Here is a 15,569-nt window from a genome sequence, read left to right as displayed (position 1 = left end):
TACCTTCTAAGTAAGAGAAAAGATTGGAAGCGCTTTTTCGCTTCGGGCACAAGACAGTATTGGTTCGTTCGGTAAATAAACAAGTGCCGTATTGAACGACAAGGCGATAATTTATGCATAGGCGGAAAATACCTTAAAACACCGCGACAGCTCAACTTTTATTGCCCTTCATTAAATAAAACATGAAAACAACTGTATCTATCAAAAGACTAGCATCAGTAGAGGAGAAAAACATCAACCAAAAGCCAATTATGTTTGATTGTTGAAAAAGAAAAAAAACTGAGTAAAACAAATGTTTATGTTTAGTTAGTATCGCCTTCCCTAAGCAAATTTATTCCTCTCTGCTGTAATTAGCGATGGTTAGCCAGTAAGAGAGAGTTGCTTTAAATACTGGCATTGGCTCGCCCTTTCTGATCCCATGGATTTGAATAATTTTACGATCAACTGAAAATAGTGGTGCTTATTTTGAATCACGCAAGAAATCCGGAAACAAGAGTCGAGACTTGTGAGCATGGACTTAGTTTATATCGCGTGGATTCCGCCCGAATTTGACAATTACCACACAAAAATAGCGTGCATCACAGCGTTTGAAAGTATAAACGCCTTAGCGTTAATGCCAAAATCTTCTTGCAAAATTATCAAAAGTGGGGCTTCCGTGCAATCATTTCGTAGAATGTCGGTTATCATGTATAGATAACAGCACTAGAAAAGAAATAATGGTGCAAAAGCAGTTATTTAGTTAAGAGGAAAAAAATTCATTGAATAGATTGTTCTGATATGTTTGTTGTAAGTGCTCTGATCATTGAGTGTCCAAATAGACTGTAACGACGAAACACGAAAAACTTTCAGAGAGCCTCTCATAGGAGTCATCAGAAAGAAAAAAATATCAGGAAAATATGCAGAATCAATGCGAGTTAAAATTCTCTTAAGCGACATGCGTTTGCAACGAAAGTTTCCATTCACCAAACTCGGTTTGACTGCGAATCACGCGATGTGTTTATTCGAGACAGAGATGAAGTTCTGATTTGAGGGCGTGATTTGCACCTATTGTCTCTCAAATGAAGTTACGCAGTCGATAAAAGGCTTTGTAGCCCAAATATCAATCCCCTTAGCAAAGACGGATTATAATTTGGTAAAGGTCCTTTTAAAATGAAACCCAAATACTAAACATTGTGTGGTTTCAGTTACCGTGAGGGCAAGTTTTACTTGCACTGAAATGGATTTACTACCGTAAGAATAGCGAGTGCTGAGGAAGTGTGTCGAACTGATCAAAAACAGGCCATTTCTCTGATGGTGGTCACTGTGAGCGATATTGCATCACGTCGTGTAGATCATAGCAAGAAATTGTTGTTTTCCAAACTAATCATCAAATCTGTCTTCTATGGCCTAATTGCACCTGACATCTGTGTAATTAAGCAACTCTTCCTTCTCAACTCGGGAATTTCCCATGTTTTGTAAAGGACTGATTCTGTCCGAGCCTGTACCCTGAGTGATGCTTATCTCCAATAAAATATGCAATACGTCAACGCATACAAAGAAAGTAAGCTTCTTGATTCAAAGCCAAACCATTTGGCCTGACCTTCAGCTAATAAGCAGGCATTTTGACGAAAGGAAAACTCTAAACCGTAATAGAGATATTAAACCTGTAAACTTGAGAGAAATAGAACACGCGATGGGATTAGAGTTTCGCCTTGTAGGAGGCCTGATGGAAAGTCAGACTTCTGATAAGAAAGTAATTGCTGAAGTTGTTTTCGTCATCTTCAGAGAAAAGGGCGGATTTGTTCAGTGCTGATCTCCTGGGCAAAGACGCTATATCAACAAGGACTTAATTTTTTCCGTGTTTAAATGTTTTGCTCTCTTCTCAATTTTTCTCTCTAGGAGAAATGGTGTCTTTAGTTTTAAGGTCATGAAATAAACAACGATTTAATGACAACGAGATTTGCGCCTCAATCGCCCCAAACCAGATTTTCTCCTAGTCTAGCATCAAACCCCCCACTATCAGGGAGCAATTAGTGAGGTTTCAAGACAAAACCTGCCGCTTATTTCTTTCTTATCACCAATTTGACTCTGCAAGAGGCTAGACGTTCAAAAAACGTCTTTGTGCAGAGACAGACAAATTTATGTTTGCCGCTAACGGAATTTAAAACAGAGGCGGCTTTGTAAATAGTTATCAATTTCACTTGCCCACAGGTAATCACCGAAAACGTTTCGCTCTTGCAAAGAGCCTTCGTTGCTATAGCAATTCTCTAGGAAAGGGAAACATTAAGATAGAACATTCTGACCGATCGATCGTTTGCGGTTGAAAATTAAAATTGGTTCAAATCCAAAAATCTGTCTTCGATTATAAAATTCAACCACATTTCCGGATAATTTCAAAGAACACTGTTTTCTAATAGCATTATTTTTCCTTATGCCACCCACGCCCGAGACAGTTGTTTTGAATATTATCAAGTTATGGTCGTTCGCCTTTTGAATGAGAGAGAATTCTCGGAGTTGAAAATGAATATTTTACAAGGCTTTTAAGCTCAGATGTCTTTGAGACACGACATTTGAAAGATCACAGGCACCGAGAAAAGACAACAGAGGGCTTATTAGTTTATTAGCTTATCTCTCCATCAGTCTGTCCTCATGACCGACAAATTTCCTGATTGCTAATGGCTGAAAACAGAAGAAAACTTGTGTAATGAAACAGAAATACAAATTGGCATGAAATGTTTGATCAGGAAAGCTGAAATTTATTTTTTACATTAGCAGAAGAAACGATTAGTTTAGCACCGTGTTAAGCGATGCGAGCCGAAAGAGTATTTGCTTAAGATCAAAATCACTTCTTTTTCATTGAACGGAAATGACGAGTAAACAAACCGACATTTTGACAATGGCATCGGCCGCGAAAATAACATTAAGCCGCCAAAAAGCGGAGCAAAGCTTTCCGATGCGAAACATTGTTGCCTATTTCTTTGAAACTGGGCAGATGCAAGTTACTATCAACCCGCCGTGTTAATTGCTTCTTTACTTGGAAATTTGCGAATTCACACTTCTCCGGTTAGAAAGAGCACCGCAAGCACGGTTTTCTCTTGTTAGGGAAAACTGCGGCGAGCATGAAGAAATTGGCTTACTGAGACCTACAATCGGTGGGCGTAGTCCGCAACACTTTGCAAACGGAAAAATTAGCATACCAAAAGGAGATGACAGTTTCATTAATCGAGAAAACACGAACTTTTTTCTTTTTTCAAAATCACAGAGCTCGCTCGAATGACGGAACTTTTAACCTCCAACCGCGGGATGTGATAATTAGGTATGTTACAAACTATTCATCGTGAAGGACGGCTAAGTAGAGAGCAATAGACCCTTTAACCTCCTCACAGATTGTAAACAACCTCGCCTAGAGGTAATTGATGTAAAACAAAAGGCTTCAATACATCAGGAATAACAAAACTGAAAAATTCAGTTGGCGGCCTGATAAAGAATTCGACGTTTAGTGATTTTATTCCGCAGGAGAGCTTGCGCTTTCTTCACAAAAGCGACAAGATACATGTTTTTTTTTTTCGGAATTAAAATTTCACTGTTTTCTTCCTTTTTGAAATGTTAGATGTAGCCGAATGCAGTGCGATGTTAGAAATGCAACACAGTGATCGCTGTAAAATTAAAATTAATCATTTCGGCAAACACTTGCAGTGTAATTACCAATTTTAAATTAAAGCTCGCCGGTACTTGCTTTAGGATAGTAATATTAACGAAAAGTAAAATAATGAAGAAAAAAAAAATATATATATATATATCAAAATGCAGAAAGACGCAAATGACTACAGCCGACGTGGCTTTTAGACTTTATTAACACGTTCCATCAGCAAAAAATGTACATAAGAAGTAATTTCTTTTTATAGAAATTGCTTTGAAACCAAACACACTGGAAGTAAAATAAATAACTCATCGGACATCTTCGCAAAAGATCAAATGGAGTCTTAGACATTGTCTATGCTTGAGTGTTTTGATTCCATTACACTCTGCAAGTTCAATTTAAAATTGGTAACACTAAATCATGAGCTAAACAAGCTAAGAAATTTACAGTCGGCGTGTAAATTTTAGCCACTCTCAAGACGCTTACATTAAAAACTAAGAATGTTTATTTGGAAGAACTCTCTTCCACTTTCGCCGATGCGTTGTCAAAAGCTAAGCTAAAATACGATTTTTTTGCCTTTTTAAGCAGATAACTGTTCCTACAGACCTAATAAATTATATTCCATTTGCAATTTGAAACTTCAAGATACCTCATTAAAAATTTCACGGTAAGAAAATACTGCAATCATGTCGAGATTCGATAAAAATATTTTTCCTCGTTTATCTCAAAAGCTTACTAGCGGTTTATAAGAAACACCTAATTCTAAAACTCATTTTAAAAAAGACTGAGAAATCTGCACTAAATATACGTTAGAGCATCTATACAATATCAAAGGCTTTACAAACCTTATAAGAAACACAAGCAAAATTAATTGCTTCTCAAGGAAAAAAGTGGGTTTTTTTTAATCTCACGGTTAACCTTGTTGTATTACGAAATAAATGTACACTTACGGCCACTAAACAAAACCATTTTCGAAGTAAGTTTTGATATCTTAAAAAAAAAACTAAAGGCTTATCACTCTAGCTAAATAAACGCTTGTTGAATTGAAGAGTAGTACAAGCTAGTAGTCTTTCATATCTAGTTGTCGAACCCTGTAAGAAAGAGGCAAGAACAGATAAATAAATAAATTATAATTGAGAAAATAGACAAGAAAATATTACAATGAAGACTGGTTCTAAATTGGGACGATATAAAGAAAAAGACATACGTTAACAAATCGCTTAAACTTATATCAGTTACGATGAACTAAAAGGAAGTTAAAAACTTTAGCAGAAAAAAAAACTACTACTCCAAATGAAACTTTTGATTCAAGTTTCCATGCACTCTACTAAGACTATCAGTATGAACATTTTCTAACTTCACCATGAGCATTTGTCTTGTAGACTACAGAACTTGCTTCCTCCTTTTCAAACCGTTTATAATAGTGAAACTCTGATACAATCTCTTGTCATTGGTTAACAAACTTTCGAGTGGAAAACGATGCGTTTCACACTTGGTAAGAAACGATTCTTAAAAATTTTCGCGCTGATAAAATTAGAAAATGTACCCTTCAAGCTTTTCCCTCTGGACTCAATTTTCAGTTTATTTTGACACAAAATAAGGTAGCGTCTTCTCAGCCGCAAATACCGCAAGCCGCTTTCCCTAATCTAAGTAGTTTCTAATTTTAGTTTTCCAGAATCTGAACGGCCCAGGAGTAAAACATTGGAAAGTGAAGAGATCGGCAATGCGTGGAGGTTTGAGTCCACCACAACAACAATACGAATTTATGAGGGGTGGAGGGGGGCAAATTGCTCAAATACTTTGCTCAGATAGCATAAAATCACCGAAAAATATCTTTAATGGGTTGGTCAAGAACGAATTTGAAAATTTATGTCTGGTTACTCGTGAAAGACCGACATGTTCCTTTGTAAATCACAATCCATTACCGTGACATGAACAATTTAAATAGCTTTGGAATTTAAGAATTGCAAACTACACTAAAATACCGCCATAGAGGAATTTGTTTTAAATAAATAAGTACTTGTCTTAATGGAAGGTTTCAATAAACGCACAGACGAACAATATCACAAACGACCAAGTTATCCTTCAATTTTGATTAACGACAAAAAGCAAGGTCCGAATGGAGCCATGGCAAACATGCACATGTTAACAAAGCTGACATAAAGCTGCAAGCTAAGAAGATTACAAGGTATTGGAAAGATTTATACGTACGAAAAGTATCATAAATTCGCGTAAGACAAACAAAAAGAAATAGAAAACCAGGCACAAAGTGAAAGAAAGCAGAAGGGAATTTCATGGAGGAAGCCGGCTTAATATCTAGAAAATTCTTAAATCTAGTCAGTCTAAATTTGTACACGAAAAAGCACGCTCGAGACACGAGATATAAAACGCACGTGCAAGAGATTTTTGACGAGTGAATATCAATTTTGCACGTTTTTGCTACGCTCTCGTCCATATTTGTTTATTGGGTATCAAAGCAATTATTACTCAAGTAGATTTACATCACAATACGTACGGACTGATCAAAATTGCTAGCGGGAAATATAACTATCGATTTACGAATGATTACATGCATCAAAACATGAGAAAAGGGATGAGAACGAAAGGGAATTTTAAAAAGGAACTGAAAATAAATGTATCAGTATAAACTGGAAACAAATCATCGTGCTCACGACACGAGATGAAGAACAATAGTGGAAGGGATTTTGAGAAAGGAAATATTAGCTTTGTGCGTATTTGCAAAGCTCTAGCTTATATCAGCTTATTCGCCATTCAAAACAGCCTTGACTCACGTACATTCATATCACAACACGTATAAATTGATAAAAAATTAAAAGAAAGATTAAAGAAGGAAATATTAATATCTAAGGAAGATTTGACTGAGCTAAGATAACCTTTTCACAAAACAATACCCCACGTTTTGGGGTAATTTTCAAGTTCAGGTACTTTCTACCAAAGGAAGTTGGAAGGTGAATCCTAACATAAAAGATTAAACTGTAATACAATAGGACAGCCCTAGAACTTTACTTTAGGTTTAGAAAATAAAAAGGAAGTCTTAAGAAAAGTGGCACTAGGGCATGTTAAAACTTTCTGTTCTTGAATTTACGGGAAAGTTGAAAAAAAGGAGAATAAAACAATTTAGCGGGGGAGGGATAAGAAGGTTGTACTTCGCTTGAAACTGATGTAATGCGCAAAACATAAGTGTTGAGCCTTACTATTGGAAATAATGCATCAGAGAAAACAATTCTGGGTCAGTACATTTTTCATCAGAAACAGACAGTCAAGAGAAGGAATAGTAAGGGCGCTCGTTTTGTTCCACCATATTTTCAAATTTAACAACATAGTTAGTTAACTATTTAGAACCTCTTCTTGACGTGGGTGAAGAAATGAAACTATTTCAATCAGTAAACCTTGAATATTCGTTTTATCTTTTTCTCTTTTTTCGGAAAAGGGAGGGAGAAAACCAACTGGTAATTCAAGGCGGTGATGGGGAGAGGGGTGGGGTTAGTACTTTTTATCAGAGGAGTGAAGAGAGGAGAAAAATGGAATGGAGATCACCTTGGTGTGGCTGTGGTCTCTCTAGCAGTGGTTGCTTAAATATTGGCTTCGTTTTGAAATTTCTCGATCAATTAATAATTTCCTCTGTTTTCACACTGTTTTATATCTTCCTACTTGAACCGTACAAATCACACGTAACAAAGGTTTTCCGAAAAAAAAAATCAAAACAAAAACATCTTAAAAAAAACTTGAACCAATAATTAAGGATGAACCAGTGAAGCCAGTTTTTTGGTCAACGCAAAACGGTTGTAAGAGCTTCAAACCCTAGCCTTGGACTGGACTAGCGAAAAAGAAAGACGTTTTGCTCAGTCAAGCGTGAGTTCGTGGTTTCGTCTACGGTTTGCCACGCATAGTTGATCATCCAACCCCCCTGAAAGTCCACTGACCCGTAACAGTTTGCCTTTTATCAGCCATTATCTTATAAGCTCTCATTTTCAATCCCGCCGCTAATCAACGATGCAGAAAGACCTCAAATAGCACGAAAACAACTCGCCACTAATTTATAAGAATAGGAAAATACGCACCCAGAAACTTGCTTAGACTTGAGAATCTTGAAACCTGCCGAGAATATAAAGAGAAGTCGTTTAATCCAGTTGTTGTAGAACAGACAAAGTGACGGAACAATGGAAATCGACTAAGCTGGCAACCGGCCTTTAGTCAATAATAGTTTTATGCTTAACAAGGCACACAATAGGTTTTTGTCGACTATTTAATTGGACACTGTGGGAACACAACGTACAAGTTTACAAATTCAACAGAAGAATCTAGAGACTACAAGGTTTGTAATCAAATTCCCAGTGAGGCAAAACTATGCACTGTTTAAGAATAATGCACCGTTTACGAGTAGAAACCCAGATTTTGCCACTAAAATGCCAACAGAGAACTATTCCTAGGGCAATTTATTACACTTAGCGACTAGAAAACAAGCTGTGATAGGAAGGGAAGGTGAAATAAATTTATTAGACTCATTAGTGAGAACATTAAAACAAATTCTTGTTTATCATTTGGCATCCGCTGTGATCCGTATTGTTCAACCATTCTTAGACGTAAAGAAGGAAAAAACCTTTGGGTTTCGCAGCAGGAAAGAAGCGCGTACAGCTCTCTTACTAAGACCTTGAACAAAAAAATCAAAGACCTAATCTGTGCAGTAGGCCGCCACAGGATACCTTAACCGCAGGAAAGCAAACACTTCTTTTGTCTTGTCAACGTTGGTCGTTATCAAAAAACATATGAGGTAATTTGGGTTAATTAAGCGGTACTTTTTATTTTCAACCTTCTGGCGAGATTTGGATGTACAACACTAGTAAATATAATTACATATTGTACAAAAAAAACAATAACGCAACAGGGTGCTAAAAACGTTCTTTGATATGGACCCCTACGAAGCAAGACCCCAGCGAGGTTCATAAAATCACAGCATCGCAACAGCTAAAGAAGCCCCCAGAAAAATGGCTCGTCTAAACAAACTGTCTTTCACATGCACTTAAAAATCGTCAAGAGGAGTTAATACAACTCAAGGGTTCCCACAGCCATGTTCTTGCTCCAAAATCACATAACTCATTGAATTCGTTTCCTTAAAAGATAACTGTGCGCAAAGCTCAAGTTAGGAGAGGAAGAAAAACTGCAGGTTGACGTAATTTGCATAAATGAGATATAAACAAACACAGAAAAGTACCATAATAAAGAAAATAACGCTGACTATGAAATTAATTCAAGTTCATTTCCCTAAAAAAGGGAAACTTTAAAAAAATATCAAAAAAAATTTGAATGCCAAGTGCTTGCATCTTGTCAGTACAATAAACCATAACCGCTAAGTGAGTATTTTTCACCAGCTTTGACATACCGGTTTATCATCTTTAATCTTACAGCTACCACAACCTTCCACAGTACAATGGATAAAGGCAAATTAAGCGCTGCTCCGAAACTTTCATTGCAATGTTCATAGACCAGGCTTTTAGCCTGAGGTTTAAATGTTACAACCATCATGTTCAGTTAACAAATAATAACATACTGGAGTGCAGGTCATTAGCTTAAAATGCTGTCTGAAATTTGGGTTGTATTCACAGAAAAGAACACCAAATACAAGATACAACTAAACCAAATCGACATGTTGTTCTATTTAGTTTGCTGCAATCCAGTTTTTCTCCACAAAAAGTGGGAAGAGAAGCAACCGCATTGTGCAGCGTACGAAACAATGAGACACAACTGATCTGTTCAGATCGGATGTCATAGATTTAGAAAGAATAATGGTCTGCCTGAAAAAAACGCGTGTCTTCCGGTGAAATATAACTGAAAGAGAACAGAAAAGCCCGGATATGCTCTCCGTGAGAAATTCGATAAGTTTTGAAAAACGTGACGTGAGAGATTAACGCCAACAGCTGCTTAAAGAAAAATAAGCACGTACAAGTTATTTTTTTAACCCGCAGGAGGTTCCGTCTGCCAGAAGTTCGTGTTTTGTTCCCATCACGAACATTGAACAATAGGCAACTCAAAATCACAACAAATTTCTATCAAAAACGTTCAACATCTTTCTTCCACTTCGACAACTGAGCTAGAATTTATCATCTTCCCCGTTCTTAGGAAGCACAACACGTTTTCTACGTTCTTCTACATTTCTGATTCGACTGGTATGCAGAAATCGTGTCATAAACAAATTAGTACATAACCTTGCACTTCAATTGCTGAGTCCTCTCACACAAGCTACTAGCGCATCCCACGAGCAAAACAGGACTACCTGGGATGCAATCTTCACAGGATACCCAGATTTTTCCTTTTTCCCATCCTTGTAACAAATTTTTTATCATCTTTCTTTGCACAACAAAAGGTGTTGTCATTCCTCCAACAAAAAAGTCCCTCACCGAAGGTTATGGCTGACAAAGAAAACTCCACAAGTGATCTCTTGAACAACAATCACTCAGCAATTGGTTAATGTGGGTTATCTCAATCATATATCTCTGTTTTTTGGATAGTTTAATTCTTTATAACCCCAACAATTTATTCATCGTCGAGTATTTTTGTCCCTCTCATAAAGATCCAAAAAAATAAATAAATAAATAAGAAAAAAATTTAAACAGCAGAGAAACAAACAAAACCGCGTGAGATCACTGCTTAATAGCTTTCATTGAAATACTCCTGCACCAAGGTTTCACGAACGGTCTTGAGAGGGTAGAGCTACCATAAAGAGTAAAATAAACAGATCCTTGTGAAATCGCTTAAGAATAGGTTTCCTTGAATTTTTTTCAGTACACTGAAAAGGTGAGACCACTTTTTCTAGCAGATCGAACACTGTACATGAAAGAACTGCTTAGAAGCTTTCATCTGACGGTTATCAAGTTCATCACCAAAATTTAAGACCAAAGTAAGCTTGCACAGTTGAAGGAGAGGAAATTTATGAAAGTGCTGTTCAGCAGCTTTCAATTGAAAACTTGCTTATTAGGATTTCATCAACAGACTTAGGACTATATAACACCCTGAAAGCCAAAAGTGCCCCATGCAGTAAACCAACATAAAAGCGCTGCTAGCAAGATTTCCGTTGAATGGTTAAACACTCAAGTTGTATCACCAAAAACAACACTGCACAGTTTGACACACGATCAGAACGCTTCCAACCACCACAGTGGGCAGCATTACAAGCTGTACAACTGAAAGATTGTTCAACAACTTTTATTTACTCCTCATGGGGACGCAAAAATTTTGTCTTCGTCCACGCTCGTGACAAGACGAAAAACATCTTTTTCCATTTGTTTATCGTGCTCAAAAACTTACTATCTTTCTTATTCTATTAAAAAACATGACATTGTCAACATGGCTGATCCTAGCAGTATGCAAGAATGCGTGTCATATATGAACTTGGTAATGAGCCTTGCTCACCATAGAGTCTCTGTGGCTCAGTGGTAGAGCATCAGAGCGCAGACTCCGAAGGTCTGGGGAATGAGAATTTTTTTCTTTGTCCCACGCTCGTGGCAAGACGAAAAAACATCTTTCTCAAATTTAATTTATATGATCACAGTTGTCTGATCTCAGGAAGGAAGCTTTTACGAATTGGCGAACTCTATTTAATCCTTCCCTTTCTTTTCTTAAAACTTAGAGTGATAAAATCACTCAATCAAACAATTATTTACCACTCCTTTTTCCACTCCAGGATTTAATTTTGTTAAAAAAAAAAAAAAAAAAAAAAACTCTCGTGCCGCGGAAAAATGAAGAAGACAAAAAGAGCCCGAAACAGCTTCAAGAATAGAAGATAAAATTGCCAATAACCATGATCACCTGAAGAAAGATAGGAGTTTCGTCTTGTCTCGAGCGTGGCATAAAGAAAAGGATCTAGGTTTTCACGAGGAATCGAACCTCAGACCTTCCGATTTCGTGCTACAATGCTCTACCACTGAGCCACAGAGACTCTATAATGGCCAGGCCAATACTAGTTCATATGTGACACACGTCCGCCACCCTGCTTGATAAGCGATGACAAAAGCCTTCTGTGAGTTAATTAAATAAGAAAGATGGTGAATCTTTCCTGTTTCTTTCTCGTTTTCTTGTACAATTAGATGCCAGTCCTCTTAGGGATCACTAGGTTAAGAGAAACTCAGAGATGAAATGACGAAAGACGTTCTTTCGTCTTGTCACGAGCATGGACTAAGAAACCATTCCCACTTTCATTGAACGTTAACAAAAGACACACTTACAAAGACTGGTCCCCAGCCTGCACTCTGTATTCCTCTCCACCAATTTGTACTAACGTTTCCTTCTTCTTGGAACCTTTCTTCCTAAATCTGCGTTTTTTCTCCTTCTGATCGCTAGACACGGAACTCGCGCGGGACCGTGGTCTGTCTCGACGGTGTCGATGTTTGTCTTTGTGGTGATGGTGATGATGATGACGATCGGTGCTGTGGCAGAAAAATACATAAATATAAGCGGTTAATGTTCGATCAGGGTGTGTCAGTCAGCCTTTTAGAGGGTCTCAATAACTTTTCCGTAAGCGGCTGCCGATGGTTTACAAGGCGGCTGTGCCGTAAGGTCAAACCCAAACACAAGAGCATGCTCGCTGGCTAAACAGCGATGAGAGGTTTTATGGAGGCTGTAGATGGCTTTAATCTAAACCCCTGCCTCTACTTAAAGGCCACCTTGGAGGCAAAAGAGGCCGTTGCAGAGAGGTGGCCGGGTTTATGCGTAACATTGCTAAAAACACTCAAGAAACTCATCAGTTAGGCCTTCACGTGGACCCTTCAAAAAGCTGACTTCGGTACGAGAGACTGATGTTTATAGATGCACTTAGTTAAATTAATGTATTCTAAGACTTAAGTTAGGAACTGAGTTCTTTCTCCCATCGTGTTCTCTTGTTTAAAAGTTACCGCGCTGACTATCAGAAGTGATCATTATGTAAATTCTCCAAGTGATATCTATACATTATCCAGCCTAAAGGTAATGAGAATACTAAAACTTGTCAGGTTAAAGCTTGGATTTGGGAGTTTAAGGGTTCCTTAATCTTTACCTGAGTGATTTATCATCGTCATCGTCATCATTAAGCTCTTCCATGACAGGAATAGGAATAGGATTCTTCGGTTTCTTGAGAGCTGACTTCAGAGGTTTCTTTTTCAAGCTGCTGTCCACAGATGGAGTCGTATCAGAGGTGGCAGCCGAACCTGACACCCCTTTGTCCTGTATAATCTCGGGGACGGCTTTGAAGGAAGGATGATCCTTTTTACGATCGATCGTTGGTAACTCTTCGTCATCGGTGTCGGAAGATTCCGACTCAGGTTCTCTCAACGGTTCTTCCTCGGGTGTTGTCTCTGTGGCAAGGTTAGTAAGGAAGAGAAGAACATGAAAAAATAAATAAATTTGTTTAAATATGATTGCCCTAGTGATTAAATGACAAAGATGCGCGTGATCTGATTAGCCGTGGATTAAGTCAAACATTTCAGTCATAGCCCCGCGCGAGGTAATTTTGATACTTGAGTATTAATGTCCATTTTTATAGTCCGGATACAAATAAAACAAATAGAGTCTATTTTGATAAATCACATTTTTACCAGACCATTGTCTGTCTATCTTCATGTCTGCCTTTCTGTCCGTCTGTCTGTCTGTCTGTCAGTCACTTTTTCAGTCTCTCTTTCAGTTTCCCTTTCTATCTGTCTGTCTGTCTGTCTGTCTCTTTGTGAGTCAATTTCTCAGTCTATCTGCCTATCTGTCAGTCTGTCCGTCTGTCTGTCTCTTTGTCAGTCAATTTCTCGGTCTGTCGGTCTGTCAGTCAATTTCTCAGTCTATTTGTCTGTCTGTCATTCTGTTTGCCTGGCTGACAGTCAGTTTGCCAGTCTAATTGTCTGTATGTCAGTTTATCTGTCTGTCAGTTTATCTGTCAGTCTAATTGTCTTTCTCCCTTCTTCCCTGCCATTAATTCAAAAGAATTGAAAAACATCCCTCAATTCGCAATTAGTTCTGTAAGATACATGCTTTTTTGCGTGCAAAATCCTTAACATCCTTACCCATTGGTGTGCTATGCATAGGTCCGTCTGAAGCGTAGAAAGGAGCTGGAGGAAAAACAAAAACCAGCAAAAACTTTTCATCAAAATACAGATCTTCGGGTCGAGTTGCCGACACTAAGGCTAACCAAGGCTGACTGTATTTAAAAAATTATTTTATTCTAACCTTTTCGACGTTTCTTCCTTGGAGTTTTATCTTTTGGCCATCCATTTTCACTCGGAACTAAGAAAGAAAAGCAAAAAGTTGAAAACTCGCAAAAAAGGTTGCTGTGATTTGCCGAGGTAAATATACAAGTAAGAAAGTAACGTAATTTGGAAAACAGTTTTTGTTCTGTAACAGTGTTAATACAAATCATTGGCTTCTTCAAATGCTTTGTCACTCACTCTTTGTCACTTGCCCAATTGCGGCAGATTGCTGAGGGGAAATTTTATTTCAAGTGGGTTTTAGAGTCTTTAATTGACCGTAGAAAAGTAGAATCTTTAATTGACTGTAAAAAAACCATCACCAAAGTAATCACAAAGGCTAATCAAAACGAAGATTTATATCGTCATTAGCCTACGAGAATTCACAACAGGCAAACTACCGAATGCGCGGGAAAGCGCGGGAAAGCGCGGGAGACCAAGTCCTGATTGGTTTTCGTTTGACATCTGATTGGTTCAGAGCATGGCGCGAATTTTTACACCAATCACAGACCGAAGCAAAGCAAAACCAAACCAAATCCAGATTTCTTTCGACAATCAATTGGAAATTACTCTGACCTGTTCTATACGTGAACATACTAACTCTGACTGAGCCAAATAAAGTGACAAAAAAATTTACGAGAGGTGAAAATTATATCACTACAGAACCATACAATTTGTACCTTGGTCATCTTCAGAGTCGGAGGAATCAGATGGAAGACCAGGCGAGGAGGGCCGCTCATCTTCCTCTTCGGAAGATGATTCTGGTTGGGTGGTGCTCACCTCTGGGAAAAAAAAATAAAAAAAGCGATCAGTGCAAATACATACTTAGGTAAATATGGCGGACGGACGGGGAAGTAACCTGCTTCATCTAATTTTCTTCTTCTCCCGCAAAAATATCGTTCAATATAGACAGAAACAAGGAGGTATGCGCAATTTGTAACACAGATAATGTAATGAACGGATTCAACTATAATTAAAATATAAAAGTTAATTGTTTACGATGAAGGAAAAAATCTTCGCATACGAGAGAAGCATGCCTTATCTTAAATTCAAATCAAAAAAGTGACAGGTAGGGGAATATAAGTTGATCTTATGAAAAATTCTCCGAACGAACACCACAAGAATTATGTAGCAGACAGTAAGGATACCTGACTTATCGGTCTGTTCCCATATTTTCCGGGCTCGCTCTACAGATTCAAAGAAAACAAAAAAAAGGATATGTCAGTCCCTGTTAAACTTAGACGCTTAATCAGACTTGCGCGCTTATTTCGCTTATTCCTGTTCACCAAACCTTTGTCTACTTGTCTAATAAGAGTTTAGAAACTCCAAGCGAGCTTGAAACCAGATTTAGTTCGTGTAATTTTCCTCAACTGTTTCGTTTGGGAGAGCAAAGCGTGAACCTTTTAAGCAACGTCAGAGGTTCGAATCCTGATTAAGTTAGAGTAAGAGAACTTGCTTAAATTTGAACGGAGATATCTTTTCACCAAACCTAATTGGAGTGGGTCCTGAACACTCAAAAATTTCTTATGCAGTATTTATGTTCTCTCGCCCGATAGCCTCGTTTCCGTGCATTTTCACGCAGATAACGCTATACCACAAGAATGACGTCCAGAACTGTAATAACAGCCATTAACAACTATTCACCGAAGGGGAGATGCCTAGTGGTGGATATACGGCTCGGCAAATATCCACCTCATACCACCCATACTGAGGAGAATAGTTGTTTTAGTATG

The 15,569-nt window shown here is 37.9% G+C and overlaps 1 protein-coding gene across 1 annotated transcript in view; it reads right to left on the bottom strand.

Moving 5' to 3' along the window:
- Positions 1-3,815: 3,815 nt before the first annotated feature.
- The window catches only part of LOC113684852 (cadherin EGF LAG seven-pass G-type receptor 1-like), a 43,353-nt gene continuing 31,599 nt past the window's right edge, over positions 3,816-15,569 (bottom strand). The window contains exons 32-38 of the mRNA XM_089206056.1: positions 14,985-15,023; positions 14,517-14,618; positions 13,820-13,876; positions 13,657-13,701; positions 12,666-12,963; positions 11,860-12,060; positions 3,816-4,710 (exon numbers count right to left, since the gene is read on the bottom strand). Coding sequence (XP_089062182.1) covers positions 4,680-4,710; positions 11,860-12,060; positions 12,666-12,963; positions 13,657-13,701; positions 13,820-13,876; positions 14,517-14,618; positions 14,985-15,023 — 773 coding nt within the window. The 3' untranslated portion in view covers positions 3,816-4,679. The remainder of the gene's footprint in view (positions 4,711-11,859; positions 12,061-12,665; positions 12,964-13,656; positions 13,702-13,819; positions 13,877-14,516; positions 14,619-14,984; positions 15,024-15,569) is intronic.

The sequence above is a fragment of the Pocillopora damicornis genome, chromosome 5 (genome assembly GCF_964200805.1).
Source record: "Pocillopora damicornis chromosome 5, jaPocDami1.2, whole genome shotgun sequence".
In the NCBI taxonomy this organism is placed as follows: domain Eukaryota; kingdom Metazoa; phylum Cnidaria; class Anthozoa; order Scleractinia; family Pocilloporidae; genus Pocillopora; species Pocillopora damicornis.
The sequence above is the reverse complement of the archived record's forward strand: the minus strand, read 5'-3'. Positions and strand labels throughout refer to the sequence as shown.